Source organism: Athene cunicularia (genome assembly GCF_003259725.1).
Source record: "Athene cunicularia isolate RWA chromosome 4 unlocalized genomic scaffold, athCun1 chr4_part1, whole genome shotgun sequence".
Lineage (NCBI taxonomy): Eukaryota > Metazoa > Chordata > Aves > Strigiformes > Strigidae > Athene > Athene cunicularia.
Window position 1 is genome coordinate 13,836,834 of NW_020799098.1, and position 21,602 is coordinate 13,858,435.

General features: G+C 37.4%; 1 protein-coding gene across 4 annotated transcripts in view; it reads right to left on the reverse strand.

Annotated features, from left to right (window-relative positions):
* Positions 1–4,118: 4,118 nt before the first annotated feature.
* The window catches only part of SLC2A9 (solute carrier family 2 member 9), a 133,871-nt gene continuing 116,387 nt past the window's right edge, over positions 4,119–21,602 (reverse strand). For all 4 annotated transcript variants that reach the window (XM_026847171.1, XM_026847169.1, XM_026847170.1 and 1 more), the window contains one exon: positions 4,119–5,856. In XM_026847171.1, the coding sequence (XP_026702972.1) occupies positions 5,599–5,856 (258 nt within the window). In that variant the 3' untranslated portion in view covers positions 4,119–5,598. The remainder of the gene's footprint in view (positions 5,857–21,602) is intronic.

Consider the following 21,602-nt stretch of genomic DNA (forward strand, 5'->3'; position numbering starts at 1 on the left):
CAAGTAGCAAAAGATATGTTTGTGTTTGTACGTATTTGTATATGTAATATATATATTTCATATATGTATCTTATATATATATATATAAACATAGTAGCCTCCACCTAGCAATTTAGAAAAGTGCAAAGAGAACAATCTAAGGCTGGCCAAAAGCAGACAGCCTTACTAGTCAACTTTTACAAACCTAAGCTCATGCAAACTTTAGCTGAGTTTGATAATGCAAGTAAGTATCTGAGGCTAGTTCACAACTTGATATAATATCCAAATGGCCCAATTTCTTAAATGTATGAAAATTAAAGCTGCTAAACTTTTTTCATGTGTGTCTGTATATACATATGCAGATACATAGTCTGTAAAGTTTAATGCAAAGGGATGAAACCACATGAAATTTGTATTTGATTAACTCTTGAACTCATCTTTGAAAATATCAGCCTCTAAAGAAAATTGTTTTCACCATTTTTATAATCTTTGGCATGTTTGCTTTTCCTAAGTAACTACTGCTTTCCTGTTTTCAAATCTGAATAGTAAAAATATTTATGTAATTGGGTGGAACAAGTCAGAAACAAAAGGTGGCACAAATGCAAAGAGGTGACCATTGTTTTCAGTTTGATTTTTTAAATTGAAACAAGAGAAAATGAGACAAGAATCAATGTCTCTGCGCAGCAGCTGACACAACAGCAGACAAATTATCTCCTACCTCCATGCTCTTAATGTATTGTGTTTCAAGAGTCTGACAAGAGTTATATTTTGCTTTTTACCTTTTGGGAATTATCTTAAGACAACCAGCAACTCAAACAGTCTCATACTTGGTACTCTGGCATATGAACCAGACTACTAATGCTCCCACTTAAATTAGAAAACCCAACAAATCACCAACCAACCAATCCTCTGACCCCAAACTTAGAAGAGAAGCATCGGGTTAATGCTTTTGCAGCATGTGAGTAATTATATTGTTTTCCCAGACTGAGAAACCAAGCCATCAGTTCACTATCTAAAGATAAAAAACCTGCAGGGTTTCCTAAGCTTAGGATTCTACATATACCATGCCTTTCTTGGGTTCATTTGTACGGTTGAAGCCACCGGAGATTTCTGCTGACATTATTAATCACTGGATAAAAGCTTCCTGAAAGCTTTTCTTCTATGCTTTTTAAAAATCGAAATCCTAGGTTTAAAAGAATTTGACTGTAGTGCAGTTTTAGCAGGAACATCTCAAGAAAGAACTTGACTATCCACTGCCTGTGTTTCTCTTAGGTCATGCAAAAAGCAAGGTTAATGCATCTTAGCTTGCAAGAGGGTTGTAGTGACTCACGTTATGCATGATTGCTTACTGAGCTGTGATAACTTGATTAGGAGTCCAAGTCCCAAGCTTCTGCCATGAAATTCACTTTTTCATAGGGCTCACTCCCAAATAAAATCACTTGCAGAGAGAATTAAGTATGGAAGCAACCCTGATTTTTTCAACAGCTTGAATATTTGCATTAACAAATCTGCTCCATAGTTTGGGTCTATACAGTTCAGGTTTTTAGACTGCATCAGAACTCTGTTTTCTGGAGTCAGGCTAAAAGTAAAAGACCACAGGCGTTTTCTAAGAATGCTTTACTCAGATTTGTTCTTCCTGCTGTGTGAGGTGATGGGAGCCCTAAGAATCTATATAGTGATTTCCGTAAGGAAGAGCACATAAAAACAGTCAAAAGGAAGAATGCAAATTTCAAAGAGTTGTTTCTGGTGTGGGGATTTTTTTTTTTTTTTTCATTTTTTTTCATTTTACTCTGAAGATGAAAGTTGTCCCATATGGCTGAACTACTCACATCTTCCCCCACTAGAAAACAGATCCTTGTGGAGTGAAAATTGGCTTCAGAACCTGAAGTATGAAATTCATTTTTTGTATACATATTTCAGATCTTGGGTTTTGCATATCTTTGTAGCAGAAATAGTCATCTGACTGAATTTCTCATCTGAAAGTAAAGCTTTAGCAATTCAAAGTCATCCATTGCAAATGACAACTTTCTGCAAAAAAGCCTCTCCAGATTCAACAATCCTTATACAAAGTTATTACTACTACAGGCTGGTTTTAATCATTCGCCTCTCACTGATGTCTGTATTTTTATTTCTAAAGCCCAATATAAACATATGAAAGTATGAAGTGTGGACTCTGACTTGAGAATCTAAATGTAAATACCCCCCAAATACAGTTTCAGGAATGATTTTCTTCCACATAACTCCCAAACACCCAGCTGTAGTCCACAATGGCTGGGGTCATCCAGACATAGACAGTCTTGTACTGGGACACAGAAAAACCCACGAATTGTACAATGAAACTTGTACAGCTGTAGAGATTCAGATTTACCCAGAACAAAATCTACATCATCTCAGTTTAATTCCAAAGGTTCATTTTGCAATCACTGCGCATGGACATAGTTGATCACACACATGTAACCCACCTGTGGTCCTTGTACAAACACCATCTCACAATACTTCATCCCAATGTGACAGACAGGAAAAGAGAACGTGGCACCACAAAACATGCACTGACAAACACATGGGCTGTAGAAAATTTGATACATTCAACAAGAAAAACCAAATGGTAAATTGCTGACATTTTCCATTTTGTCCTCTCATTGCTGGAGAAGCTATAGCAGCATAACAATGGAAAAAAACATTACGGAACAACTTGAAGAATAACACAAAACTCTAATTAGGGTCCGAGATGAGAAAGTTAATGCAGTAGTGGCACATCTGAAGCATCCTCAGAAACTTACACAACCCAAGGCAGAGGCGGCTGCAGCCACCTTCCCTGGCCAGTGAGCAAAGCACCTGCACACATACACATCTGGAGACTGGGATTGCTTTGAACCTGCACCATGGGCTGCAGCAAACCGCTGGCGAGACATGCAACCCCTGTCCCACAGCATATTCATCTGTAGCAGTTTTCTTTGCAGCCGCACAGAAAATGCCTCTTTGGAGTGTGTTTATCTCAGGTAGGGCAAGAGACAGGCAAACGGGGTTGCAGAAGAGAAAAGCACAACCCCCTGTTGTTAATGCTGTACGAGCCCCGGAGCTGTGACAAGAAATTCTATCGAGCAATTTCTTTCCCAACACATTGAGAGCTGGGCTCCAAATGCAACTGTAAGCAACTGTAAAATGATTTTATCTTGTTGATGTATCAGGCCAACATGGTATTTTGTTGAAGTTATCAAGTGGCAACAATTATCAACAAGTAATGCCTCTAATGTACATTAATGAACATCATAAAGTGCTGAATTCTCCTAATTCTAATAATAGCAATAATAATAATGGTTTCCAATCTTGCCAACTTGACTCAAATCAGATCACATCAAACCATGCTAGTAGCCCTAACTAAAAGTAAGGTAATTCTCAATCTGAATGAGAGGGTCTGAATTTGCCAGTCTTGGCTTACAGGCAGAAGAGAAGGAATTTCTTCCTGGAATTGTCTGGAGGGGTGGCATTCAAATTCATCTTTTACACAGCCACTCACTTAGCAAGCCTCATGTAACACATGGAACAGGCAACTAGAGCCACTGAAAGATGGGATGTTCATTTGCTCTATATATAATTTTACAAGTGGTTATTAGAAAACATTTTTCTTCAGTTTTCTACATTGTATTTGATTAACTTCTACCTATGATTATCTGTTGGTATAAACCTGATTCACTCTGTTTCTTAACAGTAGCACCAATATGATAAATCTGATTTTTCATTCTTAATTCCCTTGCTCATATATATTTTCATTTTCTTACTTGCTGCTGTACCTCCATCCTAGTAAAAGAACATAAATTCTGGCATAAAGGCTCAGATCAATTTTTTTTCTATTACCCAGTACTGAAATTGCCCTATTAGGTCAGCGTACAATGTATGCAGTAAATATGCCACATATAAATAAATCACAGTATAAAACCATATACATAATTTAGTAGTAATAGCTGAACATTAGGATCTCTGATTTTAATTTACAGTGTAGAACAACACAATAAGCAGCTTATCACTTGGGGAAATCTGCAGAAAAAATTTTGGAAAACAATTCTCCATTGTGAATATATATATTAATATAAATATTTTTCTACATTTTTAATATATCTATTCATATATGTATATATGTGTGTATATATATATATATATCGCAATATATATACAGTTTCTTTTTTTCCAAAATGCTTCAAACATATGAACTTCTTGATTAGTAAATATAACTTGTGGAAGAAGCTGGCTCTACCTACACACTACACGTGCTTCTTGTGCCTTACTCCTGAGAGCAGCTCTAAGACTTATTGACTTACATAAAAAAGCTAACTAAATTTAAAAGTGCTTATTACCCCCTCAGCATCCAGGTACCTAGAAGAATCAAGAAAAACTATTACGAAAATTATAAATTCAAAAGATGATGTTCATAAAAAAAAAATATCCCCTGTGGAAGGGAATGGATCACCTAACCACCGACAGCCTGATGAGTCTTTCTATCAAAAATTACGCAGACTCTAAAGAAACTTTTGCAAAGCATTAAATAGCTTAGAAACTTATTAATGTGAGCTAGGCCTGGATCTTCAATCTAATGCCCAAATGAAATCAGTGTTTAAATAAGAAATAGGCACCCAGATTCTTCTGGAAAGATCTGAGTGTTAAGAAATTACATTTATTGGGTCTAGGGAAATTTTGGCTCCTAAGACTTGTTTTAAAAGGTACTTGTAAATAAAAGCAAAAAAAAAAACAGTCAAAAAACCCCAGCCCTTGGAACATTTGATGTTTGATTTTTTTTAATGCTACACCCTACAACGTACCATCAGAGTTCTCTCACTTCACCATGAGGTTTAGTTTTCTTTTCATAATAAAGCTTCTATAGCTATTCTCAAAAAATAAAATTAAAAATATATATATATATATATATCCACAGAAATACAGTGCCAGCAAACCCAGACACTAGGGGCAACTCTATTACTAGCTGATCAGGATTTGCAGGAGAGACAAGGAAACCCATCAGGACTGGGAGCTTCCCATTTGTGGGAAGGTGTGAGATGTTCAGGCAAAACAACTGAAAGCCAAAAGAGCTGGAAAAGGAATGGGAGGTCAGGGGAGTGTCATGAGTCTTCTTTCAAGTCTTCAGTTCTCATGTGCAACTTGAGTGATGTACTGGGAGCCAGCAGCACTTCAGATTTGCTTGCATCGATTCTTAGCAGACTCCTACTGGGATCTCTTCCCTTTTCCCTGCCTCCTCCTCCCTGGTGACTTCACACACACCTCCCCGTGAGCACATGGGGTGCTCAGCCAGCTGCTGCTCACAACCTCAGCTTCCCACCGCCACTTTACTTCTCCGAGTCTATATTTCCCACCCCACTCACCACAGCACCGATTTCATGGGTGCCCAAGAAAACTCTGGCTCTTATTTAATCAACTGCCACTTCTCACACCTCTCATTTCCTCAATCACCACCCTAGCTGCTAATGAGTTTACCCATATACACTTAAAACATATTCAGGGGGAAGCAGTTCATGCTGTCACATAAAAAAATACAAGTTGTGCACTGCTATAAACATACTGAATGAAAAGGGCATGTTTTCCCCCATCCTCTGAAACAGCATCCTGGGTTTACACAATCCCTTTTTTGGTTTCCCCATTGTTCACTGAGGATGTGAAGGTTGATTCTTGTTCTGCACTCGATTTCCTCTCTCCTGGATAATGGTTAATTTCTTGCATTTCTAAGGACACTTTATTCCTTTTGGCGAATGCCTGGCTGATCTCATGAAATGTCTTATTTTTTGTTTCAGGCAGGACAAAAAACAGGTAGGCAGCTCCTGCAAAGCAGATGGCAGCAAACACTAGGAAGCAGTAGGTCTGTAAACCACCCTGCAAATAGAAAACAAAGGAGATGGTTATTACAGAAGAGACAAAATTCAGAATAAAAGCAACATCAGGAATGGTTTGAAAGAAAAAATGGGTGGTATGGAGCAATTATTAATGAAGAACAGTAAGTGCTGGCATTCACTGCAAGTCAGAGTGCTTAGAAATTCATAAAAATGCATGAATCGTTGGTTCTTCCAACACTGCCTGTGGCCCATCAATGAAAAAGCAGGTTCCTGGCAGAGGTGTGTAGATCTGCAATCTGGGTGACACCAGAGGACACCAGCCTGCGCTCCGGCACCGCGGGTGCGAGGGGAGCAGGCGGCAGCAGGGCTCCTGCCACGCACACGCCTTGACCGAGCCTTGTGCTGCTGCAGCACTTCTGGAAATGAGGCAGATGTTTCACCGCGCTGTTCTGCATACTGCCTTGCAATTCCCAGGTACAAAAAATGAGGCATGCTTTTGCAATACCGTGCACCTGTACACAACACATGGGAAACCTGCCATAGCCAGTGGCACCTGCATCACAGTAGGGAAAAGCTTTGAGATTTGAAAAATAAACAAGGAAAAAATCCCAAATGTCAGTCATTTGTATAATTTCTAAGGTTACAGGAGCTTACAGCAGGAAAAAATACATAAAATGGAGTTTTTACATGCTAGAAACTAGTGTAAGAATTAACTGAAAACAAATTACAGGCCATATTTGAATGTTTTGTATTTTACTTCACTGAAAAAAAAGAGAGTATGGACACAAATAAGTTAAATTATAAACTGATTATAAGGGGTCTAACCAACTAGTAGGAGTTACACTTCACTGAAACAAAGTATTTCTTGCCTGGTGATTATTAGATCCTTTAATAGCTTTCAGTTATGTTTCAACAGTACAGTTTTGAAAAACATTTGACAACTACAATATTTCCATCTGCATTTTGTTCAACTAGGAAGAGATTTGGTATTGTGGCTCCAGTGAAGCCACCGCTGGCCTCTGAGGAAGCCACTCTTCCTCCTCTATTGATTTACCTTACTCTGGGTCCTGAAACCAAACGTCCAATGAACCCATATTTTTGACTTGTTTTTATTAACAAGGCTGAATTCAACAAAAGGGGTGTCCTGCAGCTCCAAAAATAAGAGAGCCTTTCTGTGGTGCCATGTGGGAAGTCATGAAAAGTGAATATGAGGGGAGTTGGACCCTTCACACATCACCTGAGGTGTTGCAAGGTAGAGGTTACCCCCAGGAAAATCACGCAGGATGGAGGAAAGAGATGTGGCTTCCTATACATACGTGTTTATGATTGCCATTAAAGGTGTGTATCTGAAACACTGAGGACACAGCAAGACAATGATGTAACCCTGACTTTACACATTTTTCTAATACACTCCCGTCATCGTTAGTTACACCAGTCCTACACAGTAGGCTGGTTAAGCTTGCTGCTTTGGGGGCTCAGGGTTTGCGCAATTCCTAGGACTGTTTTTATGTTTCACTTGCTCAGTATACATCATATATGGCATGGAAGAAGAACATGAATTGGTGTGTAAAACAATACAGAAAATGAGGGAAAAACCCTTTTCTGCAGCTGCTTTTTAATACCATGGCTGATTGCCAGCCCACCTAGTCACAAAGTTTTCTGTGAATAATTCATTACCTATTTCAGTCCTTCAACCTCTGTCTGTAACAGGAAAAGCTGGAAAGTGTGTCCTCTGGTATTGAATATGGACTCTTGAGATCATCAATGCTTTTTTTTTTGTTAAATCCTAGGAGCACGAACTCCTGAGCAGCCTGACATTCACAAGCCAAAGAGCATGGCTGATGGTGGGGGAAAATATTCTGGCATGGGAACAGATATGACTTTCAAGCTTTTACAGAGGCAGAAGCAAATGGATTTAGTAGACAGGAAAAAATAACTTCACAGTGCCTCATAAATCATCCTGTCATATTAAGAATTCAAATTTTGCATCTGGATCTTCTGCTTTTGAAATTGTTGTTCAGCTGAATGGTAAAGCTCCAATCTGGAATCATGTTTTTCCCTTTTTAAAATCTTCCTTGAACTAAATCTCCATGATGAAAAATAATCAGTAATGCCTACTATGAACAAGCCCAGCGATCAGATGCCACAAGTTACCTACATCTCTTGGTAGTGCGGCCACAACTTTGTCCCACCTTTCTTATTCCCATTTATTTCTTTGCTGTCTATGATCTAAATTAGCATTTATCTTCCTTGATTCATGTTTCCTTAAACCTTTTCTAACTGAACAGAACACTCTCATGAGTGTGTATTTTATTTGCAATTATTTTAAATAATGTATTTACATTTATTGGTAATAAACCTGCTCTCCTTAATTTTTGCAGATCCCTTTAGAAGTAGCCCTCAAGGATCTCCAACTGAAGTACCTCAGAAAATAAGCTAGAAATTAAATTTTGTTATAAATACTACAAATGGGATTGTGGGAAGAGACCAAGACTTTGCACTCCTTGTGTTCAGCAGGATTAGGACAGTTCCCGGACAGGAACACTGCAGGGCGATCAAAAAATGCCCTTTTGTTACTAGTTAATATTTCCTTAAAGCTGGTTATTATTTTATACACAGAGGAAAGACAAACACTCATATTCATAAGTAAATCATTCAGAGTTCAACTCATATCATCCAAACCTGCATTTGCCACAGAAGAACGTCATGTGTGAATTATAATTATAATATGATAGCCTAGATGTTTAATTCATTTTTATCTGTTTCTGATATATTCTGAATTGCCTGGCACTGGAGAAAAGATCTGAGGGGTGGAAAAATTAATAGAATGGCCACAGCATATCTGATGTGCCCATCAAGGGATCCAGAAGGTAGGATAATGTGCTGGGAAAAGGGTAAATGCTGAGTTATTGAATGATAGCTACTACAGAAAAGGTACTGATAGACAGATCTGAAAGGAAAATGGATCTGTGTCTTTGTTCCATGAAATTACTTTCTCTGATTATTATATTATGTTATGTTACATTATATCATAATATCATATTATATCTATATTATATTATATCTATATTATATTATATTATATTATATTATATTATATTATATTATATTATATTATATTATATTATATTATATTATATTATATTATATTATATTATATTATATTATATTATATTATATCATACTATATTATATTATATTAATGATATTATAATGATATTATAATGATATTATAATGATATTATAATGATATTATATTACATCATATCATATTATATTACATCATATCATATCAAGCCTGTATCTCTCATTTACTCTTTGACATCTGTCGATCCCAAATCCATCTCTCTTTGTTTTATGCCTTCCAACTTGCTAGAGACAAGACATATATACAGACTGTGCAGTTGCCACTCCAGAACTAAAATCCCAGAGTTTTGCTTATCTTGGGCTTGAGTGAGAGTAAAAAATAGGAAGAACTTCAGTTAAGTCTTTGATGGCAAAGCACAGATACTCTGCAAAACTGTGTATTTGGCCCACCAGACATGGTCTCAAGATCCTTTATTGACATGTACATTCTCAATGATATGAGAATAATGACAATATATATGATAAAATTTGAAATGAGAATTTTTTTTTAAAACTCTATGACATTATTTCACTAACTACACAGGATAGAAGCCTTATTTTCAAAAACTGAATACTTGTATCCACTAGAGAGTAGCTTGACTCTTAATAAAAAATACCATACCCAAACAGCTGAAGGGGAGGGTTAAAAGAGGAAGGAAAGGGCGTAGGAAGAAGCAAAAGCAGGTCAATTCTGAATGGAAATTCTAACTAAATACAGAATGAATTCAAGGAAAGTATGTGATTTCAGCTATGTCTCAGCTTTCCCATGTAAGGACAGGTTACTTCCTACACTCAACTTCGAGCAGCTGCAGCATCAACTCTGGCCATGCAGGAGGCACCAAGCCAGCCCCCATCCATATACCCCTGCCACGTCCACTCAGGCAAGGCTCTTCAGACTGCCTGCATGTACTGCTCAGGTTCAGAACAAGCTGCCACCTTCACAAAGGTGCTTCTCCTCCTCCAACACCAGACAGGCTCGCCAGAGCTAGGAACACATTTCTTTAGCAATACCTGAAGCCAGGCTTTTACATACAAGGTTAGAAACCAAAAGATTACAAGGAAGACAGAACAAAGCACTACAATAGTCCATGCTTTGTAGCTGTTTTCCCTGGCATGAACATCCAAGGTTCAAAGTTGCCCAAAGTTTCAGGTGGTTTCTTAAAAAACAAGGGCTCTATCTCTTGAAAGGCTGATAGATATTTATTCAGAGTCAAGGTCAAATACACAGGTGAAGGTCCTTAAAAGGCCAGGCTTTCTGTGAGTTATTGAAGGTCACCTGCCCTCCCAGATGCAGAGGGAAGGGCAAGAGAACAGTAGACACACTGATACAATCTCCCTTGTATACCTACAGCCTGCTCCTAGTTACTCAGCAGGCTAATAAAACCTCTCCAAAGGAGGATTTATATTGGATTTTTCAAGGCTGGTTAAGGCTATTGCTATACAGGATATTTAAAAGTATAAGCTTTTAAACGCATCACCTTCTATTTTCATACCAGCTTTCTAAGGAGGCTATTTAAAACACAGCATTTCTGAAAATGTCCTGACAGCTGAATCTTGAATTACTCATTTTTATCTTTTTTTTTTTTTTTTTAAAAATCCCTTTTCTGCAGCTGGTCAAGGCTTTGTATTTGTCAAAAAAAAGGAAAACCAGGAAACAATTCACCTAAAACATGCATGCAGTTACCACAAAAAAGAATCAAAGAACTCAGGTAATTCCCCCAAATGACATTCCAGGTGTGGCAAGCAATCAAACCTGACTTTGAGGATGAGATGTAGCTGCATAAACGAGCTGTATGAATAAGTAGGTGCAGCCCAGCCATATTTTTTTAAGTAAAGAGGTTAACAAACATATTCCCAGCTCGTGTAGGGCTGCTATACACATTAGGCAGAATGCACAGGCATTTAAACAAAATGGTACAGAATACTTAATTCTTAAGGGTTTTATTTTTTAAACACCCCACCCCCCTTATTTATTTAAATAAATAAGTTCTTAATTCAGACTTAAAGTGCCCAGAATGAATAAGCAAAAGAGCTCATGTTTTCAAGATAAACAAATAAAAAAAACCCTGGCACTGAAATAGTAGTATTTCTGGTTTTGATTAATAAAAAATTAACAATCTGCCACTTCTAAAGTCTGCTAGCTGAGAATAGTATTCCTGTTAGTAGCTTACATGCTGTGAACACTGTAGTCTGGAAAAATATAAAAGTAGTTGAGTAGAACATCATCATGAGCTATTTAATGATGGTTGCTTACTGCCTCAACTTGTTCCGTAGTAAAAGTTAAATTTTAAGCCAGACTGTGACACTGAAAACAGGAAAACAGATATTCTAGGGCAGATATACACAGCAAAATAAGTGAGCAAATGAACAACTTCTGAATCAGGTTTAGCAAGATTAACTAATTATTATTTTTTAAAAAGAACTTTCAGCTCTTCCCAGCAAATGCCAAAATGGGATTCTAAATTCTTAACTTTCAATGTCACAGCCCCTTAGCACTGGCAATGGGTGCTTGCATTTGGAAGTTGCCATTAAGATTAGAGTCATGAGATAGGGGTCAAACTGGAAAGTGATGAGGTCAAATAATAATGGTTAGATGTCTTACTAAAATGATCATCAGCAAAACAGTTATTCATGTAGATATTTGACTTTGCTTCATATTAATATAACCCACTGAAACAAATGGATGAGATTTTGTGTCCTGTACCCCTTGACCTTCTTCAGTTTCAGACATAATTTAAGGTTCTGATGAAGGTGCAGGACAATGAAGAAGGACAGAGCACTAGAATACAATGTATAAAAAATACTTCTAAGAAAAAACAGTGACATTTTCCAACATGAACTGCAATTTCAACCTGAACACTCACACATTCACTACCTCCTCATAAAAAACTTAACAGATCCTTGCATTTTGTATTTGAAGTAGGTTGCTTTGAATTAAGGTTATCTTTTCTCATATCTAACCTTCTGATAGCTTATATTGCATTTTCTCACCTTTGAGGGGAACTTTAGCCATTTCCCTTAATACAGGTGGACTGTAGTTACTTTAAATATCAGATGAATTTGCAAAAGCTTAAAATAGCTTGGATAAAGGAATCTATAGGCTTCTGTGCACACCTTTGTTAGTGAAATTCTTGTACTGCATGATAGAAAAAGTCAAGGGGTATTATTACACAGTAAGGAAGTAATAAATGAAACCAAAAGACAATCTTGCTGGGTAAATGAATCTTGATGCATGAGAAAGAAAATCTAAAGTGTAAAAATAAGGAAGAAACAGAGCAGAAGTGCAAGGGAGCCTCCAGTAACAAGTATAATGACTCAGATTATTACTTCACAGGCAGAAATATATCTGTTTCTGAAAGGGGGAAAATTAACACACATACAGAACTTTGCATCATACTAGTAAGCAATATGAACTAAGGCTACAAGCCTTGTAGCACCTGTATCCCAAATGATACTGAGTTTCATCTAGGTCACAGATCCAAGCAGGTTATTTTTCAAGACATTTTAACTAGTCTAAAAATAAAAGAAAATCAAAGTTTACCCAATTTCTAGCTAGTGACAATTTGTACTTTACTTCTTTCGGATGCCTTCTACCCTAGCCTAAGTAAAAAGCTCATATGAAGAAGACACATGAAAATTCACAGTCTCAGTCTTGGAGTTCCTCACTACCCAGCTAGTAAAAACACTCACTATTTGAGTGATGTGATGTCCAGCCAGCTATTTGTTCTCCTCTCCTGCCATCTTAGCATCTGCCTCTGCCTCTCAACATCAGCATCTGGCAACCAAAGCGCCAACTCTGACCTCCTACACCAGGGTGCAAGAATTAGACCTCCACCCACCAGCTCAGAAACTGGACACAATCTGACTATGATAGGCTGCAGTGAGCTGCACATCTACAGCTTTGTCCTAATTTTATTGCCCTTGTTGATACAAACATCAGTGCTCAATGCCAAGGATTTCTTCACTGAAAAAGTGTTTCCCAGCCACAGCTACAGAGGATATAGGCAGCTCTTCATAATAAATACTTAAAATTGATCTTTTGTCACGCACTATTTACTGTATCATCTTCTTCCTATCTTTCTTTGCTCATGCTCTTACACTGTTAATTTCAGGATTTTTTAATTATTTTAAAGCTTTTCCTAATGTTTGCTATGGCTCAGAATACCCTATCACCTTGTTGGCTGAACCTTCCTGTGAAAACACAAACTGTTATGGGAGGGACATTGATGGGGAGTGACAGGACAGCCTTAAAACTTTCCATCAATTTCTCAGAGATTATTGAAGCCTGCCCCAAATCTAGTGACTTGCTAGTCCATCATAAAACCCACATAATTTTCCACTGCCAGTGAACTGGACAAGAATTACAGAGGTCATTTCTGTCAGTCACTTGGTTCTCCAGCCTGAAGAGCCAGGCACCAATCTATAACTTAAGCTTTTTACGCAAGTCTGCACTGAGGTTTGAGTATTCATCTCTGGAACCCACAGCACAATATATATCGGCTTTATCAACATGCCCCAATTTCCAATTACAGGGAAACAATGCAAAAAAACAGATGATGGAGGATAGATATAACTGTTATTACTTTGTAAAATAAAGCTGTTTTTTAGTAAGTGGGCAAAACATGCAAACTGCACAGTGACATTTATTAGTCCCTGCGAAAATGAGATAGTCTATGCTATGCTCTGCCAGAGAGCTGCAAAACATCTTGCAGTTTATTACTATTATTGCCTCAGTCTTGCTGCAGAAATGATGTAAGAGGATGATGCTTTTGTATCTCATTATGGGATAACACAAGTTTCTCCTGTGGAAGAAGTAAAAGAGGGGAAAAATTCCTGCAGTCCTCAGGGGCTGTATGTAGGCTTGGCAAGATGAAAAAGAGGTTCCTCATAAATTAACCTCATTTAAGTAATTTCTTTTTCCTAGGAAACCATAGCAGCAATTCAGTTTTTTGTCATTTCAATAGGGAACACATAATTTTCTAGTACAACTGTGCGAACAGATTTGAAGACCTCCGTTGATCACTTCCCCAGCACTTCTACTGATTTCAAAACTCTCTCTTTCCTTGCTGCAGATGTGTAGCCCCACAGTGTCAAAGGCAAAAGTCAAACTCCAGCTGGGAGTAAAATGAGTTTTCCACTTAGTGGTCCTATAATCATAACTGGGTATTGCTCTGCAATCCCTGGTTATTGGAAACATTTGTATTAGGAGGAAAGCCGGAAGATGAATTGTTATGGAAAATTACTGATGGGATAGAGAGGGAACCAGTAAAGATGCAGCTGGTCTCTGCAGGGCAGAAAGGTGAAAAGGAGAGCTCTGGGTGGTCAGTTCTGGTTGTGGAGATGGAGCAACCAGGCAGAGGTATCCCCCTGCTAAAGCACTCATCAGACTGAAGGCCAGTTGCATGAGGATGCCACAGGGTCTGGCAAAGAAGGGTACAAAACAGAAGCGAACATATACTTGGCCAGCTGCTATCACCATAACCCGGGGAGAGGGAGGATACGCATGGGGCAATGGGGTGAGCAGCAGGCAAAGGTAACACAAGAAATGTTTACAGAACCAAGTATGGAACCCGAAGAATATTCATGAAGGATAAAAAGGACTTATTTCCTTATTTCCTCTCTGGCTAACATCTGCTTCCAGTGTTACTGGGAAAGGAAAGCATGTTATTCTACAATGTAGTTTAGTATATCATGCTAAGGTTCCCATTTCAATAAAATACATAGCAATTTAAATATTTCTTGAATATGCACTGAAAATATACCATGACTTTGACACCAAAAAAAAGACTACATAGTCTTCTAGAAAGTATTATGACAGAAAACTTCTGGAGAAATCTGCTATGTTGTCCTGAAGTATAATACTAATTTATCATGTAGTCTTTAAGTGCCTTATAACAACCTAATGGAACAAACTGAAATATGGAATAAGAATTCATCAGCATGTAATGAAAATAACATGTCATAAAATTAATTGCTTATTATTAATGCTTAGTAATTCTTTGTATTCACACAATGCATTACAAAAACTCAACAGCACCTTTTTCTAAATAATGTGTAATTTAAGGCCCTGCTACACCATTGGATTACAGAAGTCTGTCCCTGCAAACTTACTGAGGGTAACAGCTTAACACATGCCTATTCTATGGCACCAGAGGGTTTCAAACCTTTTAGATTGTGCTTTTCTGCTGCTGTTTTTTGTCCCCTCTGTCTGCTTCAGCTCACTGCACCTATTTCCACAGATACTTACACTCTGATTTACCAAGTGTCCCCGTTTTCCACACTCTAACACCTCCTCAGCATTACCACCTTCTACCAGCTATCACTCACTCTTTAAAACAGATTTTTGAACTGCAAGCTCCAGCAAAGTCAGGCAAGGTCTCAGATTTTGTTTTCAGCAACATAAAACAGAAAATCTGAGGAGGTGGTGCCAAACTATCCACAAATAACAATTTGAGTTTGGCTAAATTAATAAATGTGTGCCTGTATCCATTTGTGTATGTAGACATTTACAAGACTTGGGGTTTGTTTATCTGAGTCCTTTGGAAATAGTTTATGTTTATACATGTGCCTGTGAGAAAGAGAAAACAGAAGGCTTATGGACAAGCAAGATTATTTGTTTTCTATGTTATTTAGCCATTCATTTTTCTTCCGTTTAAGAAGTTCCTAATTAAATCAAGGACTGGAATAAATATCCTATAGAATGATGAACTCCTCATGGTTTGCAAGGGACTTATAGATAGTTCCCTGCCTGAAATACATTCACATGAACATAAAAATATATCAAGCCTGCCAGACTGTTTTGTTCAACAGATTAAACAAACAAAAAAACTGCATGAAATAAAGTATCTGATGGCTGAAGGATGAAATTTTTTAAATTTAAAACAGAAATTTTGAATTCATCAATACCTTACTAAGAAGTATGAAATCCACTGGAAACATTCAGCGGTAACTGAGTACTGTACACGTGAGACACACTCTTATGCAATTAGGAAATACTAATACAGAAGTAAGTAATTGATGGTTTGTACCTTAAACCAGACAAGTATATATAAGTTCCTCTGGACATATTTGTTGCATTTTTCTTTTTTTGTAATGAGTCACTACTGCCAGAGGGAAAATGATCTGTTTCTGCTCATTATCCATAAAAGAAGGAATATATTAAATAGTAATAAGCTTACAGAAGGATGACTAATATAACCTTGAAGGCCTTCAGGTTAGAGATTCCTCAAATTTCCATGAATGCTTGATTCTTACCCAAGTTGTTCTGAAATTCACAAGGTTTTCTCTGATGTGTTAAGAGAAGTTTAACACGTTCTAATTCTTTTGAACTGAATAAATAAGTGATCTATTCTCCCTCCTCAGTTGTTCACAGTAAGCCTTTCCTTTCTGAAATCTTTTCTCCAGATGAAATATTTTTAGGTTTGCTTTGCTTCACTCCAAGTTCATTACAATTTTTGCTGTTGTCCCTCTTAATTTTTCTGCATTTTTTAAGATAATTTACTGCAAAGCATCATTACAGTATTCCTACTACGCTGTCACCATTTCCAAGGAGAGGAGTAATTGCAGTTGTCTTCTACTATTTTTTGGAGTTTGGATTCTCCTGCCACCACAACCTTCAACAGCCTTCTTGCAGTGAAGCTGATGTATCACAGTAACAAAGGTAAAAAAGCTTAAAAGACCCTTAAAGGAGCCACATGCTGTGTGTACACTTAATGAGAGACACTTCCTGCTCTGAAGGCTTTAAGACGTCAATGAACTCATAGAAAACCAGGAACACAGATGCCACCCAGTCTACTCCCATTATTAAGGCAGCCTCAGTTATTCAAAAACATCTGTCTGCCTGTCTTTTATAGATTTCCAGTAATGGACAAGCTACAATTTCTCCACACATCATTATGCAGCTACACTATTCTCATGATTAAAAGGTTTCTTAATATCCTTGGAGATGCAGTTATCTGAAAATATAACATGCATTCTCTCTGCTTCATCACCATTCTTACTCGTGAAATCAGTGAACAGAAACAGGCTTGGACCCAAGATAAATAAAGAATGGGGAAGCAACTGCAAGTGGGTCTGGCATGCCTGGGAACTTTCTAAACTAAGCTGGCTATCAAAGCATCTCCCTGCTACAGCTGTTACCTGAACTAAACCTTTGCAATGCTGTTAGTGCAGAGGACCTTGTGTTGGACTGCATTAAATGTGAACTTCACATTCACTGTAGTAATCAATACAAGAGTCAATGCATTCCAACAGAGTTTGATAAAAGAGTTTTTATTATGCTTCATGAGGGTTGCAGAAGCATGAAAAGCAAGGCTCTGCTCATACCTAACAGGCAACAAAAGTCATCTGGAATGGGGGACACATGCAGCTGAGGAGGTGGAGTCTCTGACTGCTATCATGGTGCAGACAGTAATAAAACAGCATCCCCTTTTTAAAAATACATACTATCAGTCTCTTAAGTGTTTTATTATTTCTGTATAACCACAACTGAAAGGAATAACCCGCCACCACTGCCACCACATGACTTTTTGAATGTGTGGTCTCATCTACCATTGAGTACTTTGTGCTTGTCTTTCAGATTAAGGTACGATATCAGCATCTAGCAGCTCTGCCCTTGATTAGATTAATAAAATTCCTAAGGATGTACACTACTGATCAGTAAGCACTACTACCAGTGAAGCTGGGTCCAAGTGCCCTGATGAAAGAGAACACAGTTTCCAGATGAGCAGGGATATAAATATAATTTGCACACATTTCAAGACTCTCCTGCGAGAAGAGGTTGAGGTGCAAATGCAAGCCCAGTCTCTTTTGGGGTGTGGGTAAGCAGGGAGAGAAAAAGCATTGCAGCTCTGTGCAGGAAAATTGGTTTGCATGTTTTCCAGACTAAAACACCCTTCCCACTGACAATGAAGAAGATGGTCTTAACTGACTTTGACCTGAAAGAATACTTCTCATGACTACCATTCCAGCATGCACGCTTTCATAGTGTGGAGTCACTGTCCAGGAAAGAAAGTTAAGATTTGATATCTGTCAGGCTCTACATGTTGGAACAACAGGCAGCAAACTTAAGCCACATAATCTATTACCTTGGGAAAAACAGCAGCCACATAACCACTGCTATAATTAGTCTAATTTTAAAAGGCCTGCAAGTGCAAGTCTAGATTAAAACCACACATTGCTAAGAAGAAAGCCCACAGAACACAAAGAAGAGACCTTCAAAATTCTCCTTTATGCTGCCTACGAACAAGTACGGTTTTGCTCCCCACATAAAAACCTCGTTTCTTTTTTTAAATCTCTTTGTGAATTCTAGTCAAAGACTAATTGATGTCATGTATTAAGCTTCTTAGCAACCCGGAGGGTTTATAAAATACCTACAATGTAATTACTGAAAAGAATGCTTCAGTCTAACCACACAAATGAATGTATTAGACATATTGAAATACCTGGAATTCCTCAGTAAAACCTACATATTCACAAAAACAACAACAACAGTAAAAATATGTATGTTCTAATTTCCATCAGCTATAATAAATTATGGAATGAAGTACTAATTATTCTGCTAGTGCTATCCATTTTAGTCAGCTGATTTCACCTGAAAATCTGATATATTCAGGTTTGTTATCCTGAGCTGTGATTTAGTTACATATCATTGTTAAGATTACAACAGAGACAGAACTGAGGCATTTAAAGAGAAAACCCTTTGTGATGAGGAAGACCTCCATGTAAAGTATGTCTTGGTGAAGGTGGCTTCCTGCTCCCCTAGCTGGGGACAATGCTAGTTTTAGCCTCAGCATGAAAAGATCTTCACAATGGCTTACTCCTACAGGAAATAGCTAGCATCATCGACACTCATGCTCTCATCAAAATGGCAGTAGTATTTTTCTCAGGAAGAAACTGGATGCTTTCCACTGATTTCTGCTGACCATTAATATCACTGATCCATAATGCATAAGGTGAGAAGCGTCCCAGGTACACCTGTGGATCTGCGTATTGGGAAGAACCATTTGGCTGCTGCTTTCTCATTCTGAAACATGAGGGAGCTTGCAAGGCAAAAGTCTCCACTGTTACAAATATTTTGCACTCTGATAGGCACACAAATTTCACAAAATTAACATTATACAAGAACTTAAAATGGTCCTATTTTGATTTTGTTTCTCTTCTATACATCTAACTGTACAAGCTCCCTTTTCTCTCAAGATTATCAGCGATTTTGAGAGAAAAGGGAGATCGTACAGTTAGATGTATGTATGTCCCATAGACTCTCATAGACTCATTTGCCCATAGACTCTTCCTGATTGATATTCTAAATAGTTTCACAGAGGAAGAGTAGAGAAGATTCACCTGTTAACATCCAGAAAGCAAGCATTTATTAAGACAGAGTGAAACATTTGTCATGATTTACGCTGTAAAATACACTGATGAGCAGCAGGAAGTCTCAATTTCTTTTCCAACTTATTAGCATGTTTTATTCCAACTCAGGCTTGACAGTGAATAATACTCAATTTTTAAAACTGAGATTAAAACTGTTCTCAGAAAACAGTCAAATTCTGGTCACACTTTAGCTATCATTGGTTTAGATTACTGAGTCCTCTGAATTTAAACACAAACTAACATAGAAGTACCAAATCTTGAAGGCTTTTAAGACACAACTAGTCAAGGTCCTAAGAAACTTGATCGGATCTCACAGCTGATGCTCTCTGAGCAGAAGGCTGGACTAGAGATCTGGTGGGGTCCCTTCCAGTAGGAATGATTCTATAATTAAATCCGCAATTGCCTAAAACTTTCAATCCAAAGACTTTTTTGGTTTGTTATGTCTGCTCACTTGAGACATAAAATAGTATCCCCATTCCCAATGGATGATGTGAATAAATGATGAAATGGTTTGTTGTGGGTGACTACAGAAGCTCACTCTCAACACGCTTTCTGAACACACAAACACAAAAGGTAAATCGATAACTCACAGGTTTGCACGCTGAGCATAAACTCTTTTCAAGTATGAGCAAACACTTGGAGTCTGTTTTATGATACTCCATTTGCTCCAGCTTTACAGCTAGCTTAGCATTTACTTAGAAGGAAAGAACCTGTTTTATAGTCCCAGAACCCAAACCCTTAGGAAACAGAATTTACGCTAGCAACACATGGAGAAGGTGACTAACCCTCTGAGCTTGCCACGTCACATTCATATGTTGAGATACTCTGTCTATATCATAAAGCAACCAGAAGTCATTTCCATCAATGCATACTATTTTAAAATGAGTATGTGAATTTCATCAGTGGGACAACACCTAATGCTTTTTCTCAAGACGACAGACAACAAACTGCCTACGAGCAAATTTCAAACCACATTCATGCTCCCACTACAAGCTCAACTGTGACACAACTTATGTGCCACATGAAGATTATGCTTGGGTGATCAGTACACAAGATGTCCATGATGGAAATACTTATTTTATATCTCAAAAAACTGCATTATTTGGAGGTCTCAGGAGAACTGCTAGCCTTTGGAAGACTTGATCTCTTTTTCATTTTCTAAAATAATTTAATATATTAAAGAGTCATATTTTCAAATTCTGATATGTTATGAACATATCAAAAAGACCAGTTGTGGTTTTATATGCCTTCTCAGCAAGAAAGTGCTTTAAAACATTTTCCAGAGGATATTAGTCACAAAAGTAATAATGGATGATTTGTAACACTGTGCATCAAAACTGCAATATAGGGCTGAAGTAAGAATCAATATTATTTATTATGATTGTGAGAAAAGCCCTGCTGCTGCCCTGAATTATCTATAGCAACTGAATCATCACAGAAAGCAAACAAGGGAGAAATATTTGGTGTTTGAGGGAGTTTAGCTGAGTTGGGTCTTCACCCAGCCAGCTATTAAAGGTTTACTGTGAGATGTTGAATCTGGAGCATTTCTGCTGAAATTTCAGCAACATAGCTGAAAATCAGATAAATTTTGTAATTTGGATTAAGAATTTACAGGAATCTATCTTTAAAACTTTCGGCCATATAGTGTGTATAGTGTGGTGTCTAGTGTAGCAATTTCATTTACGTGGAGGAACACACTGCAAAACCATGTATTTGTTTTTCTTTTTTTCTTTTCTTTTCTTTTCTTTTCTTTTCTTTTTTTTTTTTTTAGAGTCATTTATGTAAACTTTTAAAGAAAAGGTTTATAAATCTTTTAGGAAAGTGATAAAATTAGACACGCACAAGCAAAATGCTATTATTTTCACCCCTACATATTGAAACAATGAGAAGTGTAACAAACACCAGAAAACAGACATGAGTTGACCAGCCAGTATTGGATATTTTAGGTTCAGATCTTTCAAAGGCAGATGGATGCACACTGATAGCTTTATGAATGCAAGCTGCCTTTAAATCAAATGCTGGGATTAAGCATTTGTATAAGGCTCTCTAAGAACAAGGACACAACATACCTATTTAGATACAACAATATATTCAATAAGCTTTTCATCAGCTCAGACAAACTTTGAACCTTTCTAAATGGCAAACTCATTTTGGTTAGCTCGCAAAAATTTGAGATTCAATTCCAATCACAGTGCATCAATAGTATAAAGTGTATAGTATAGAGTATATAATGGAAAGGGAGAATGAAAAGTGTTAAAATTGCGATTATTTCAGATACAGCATTTTAAT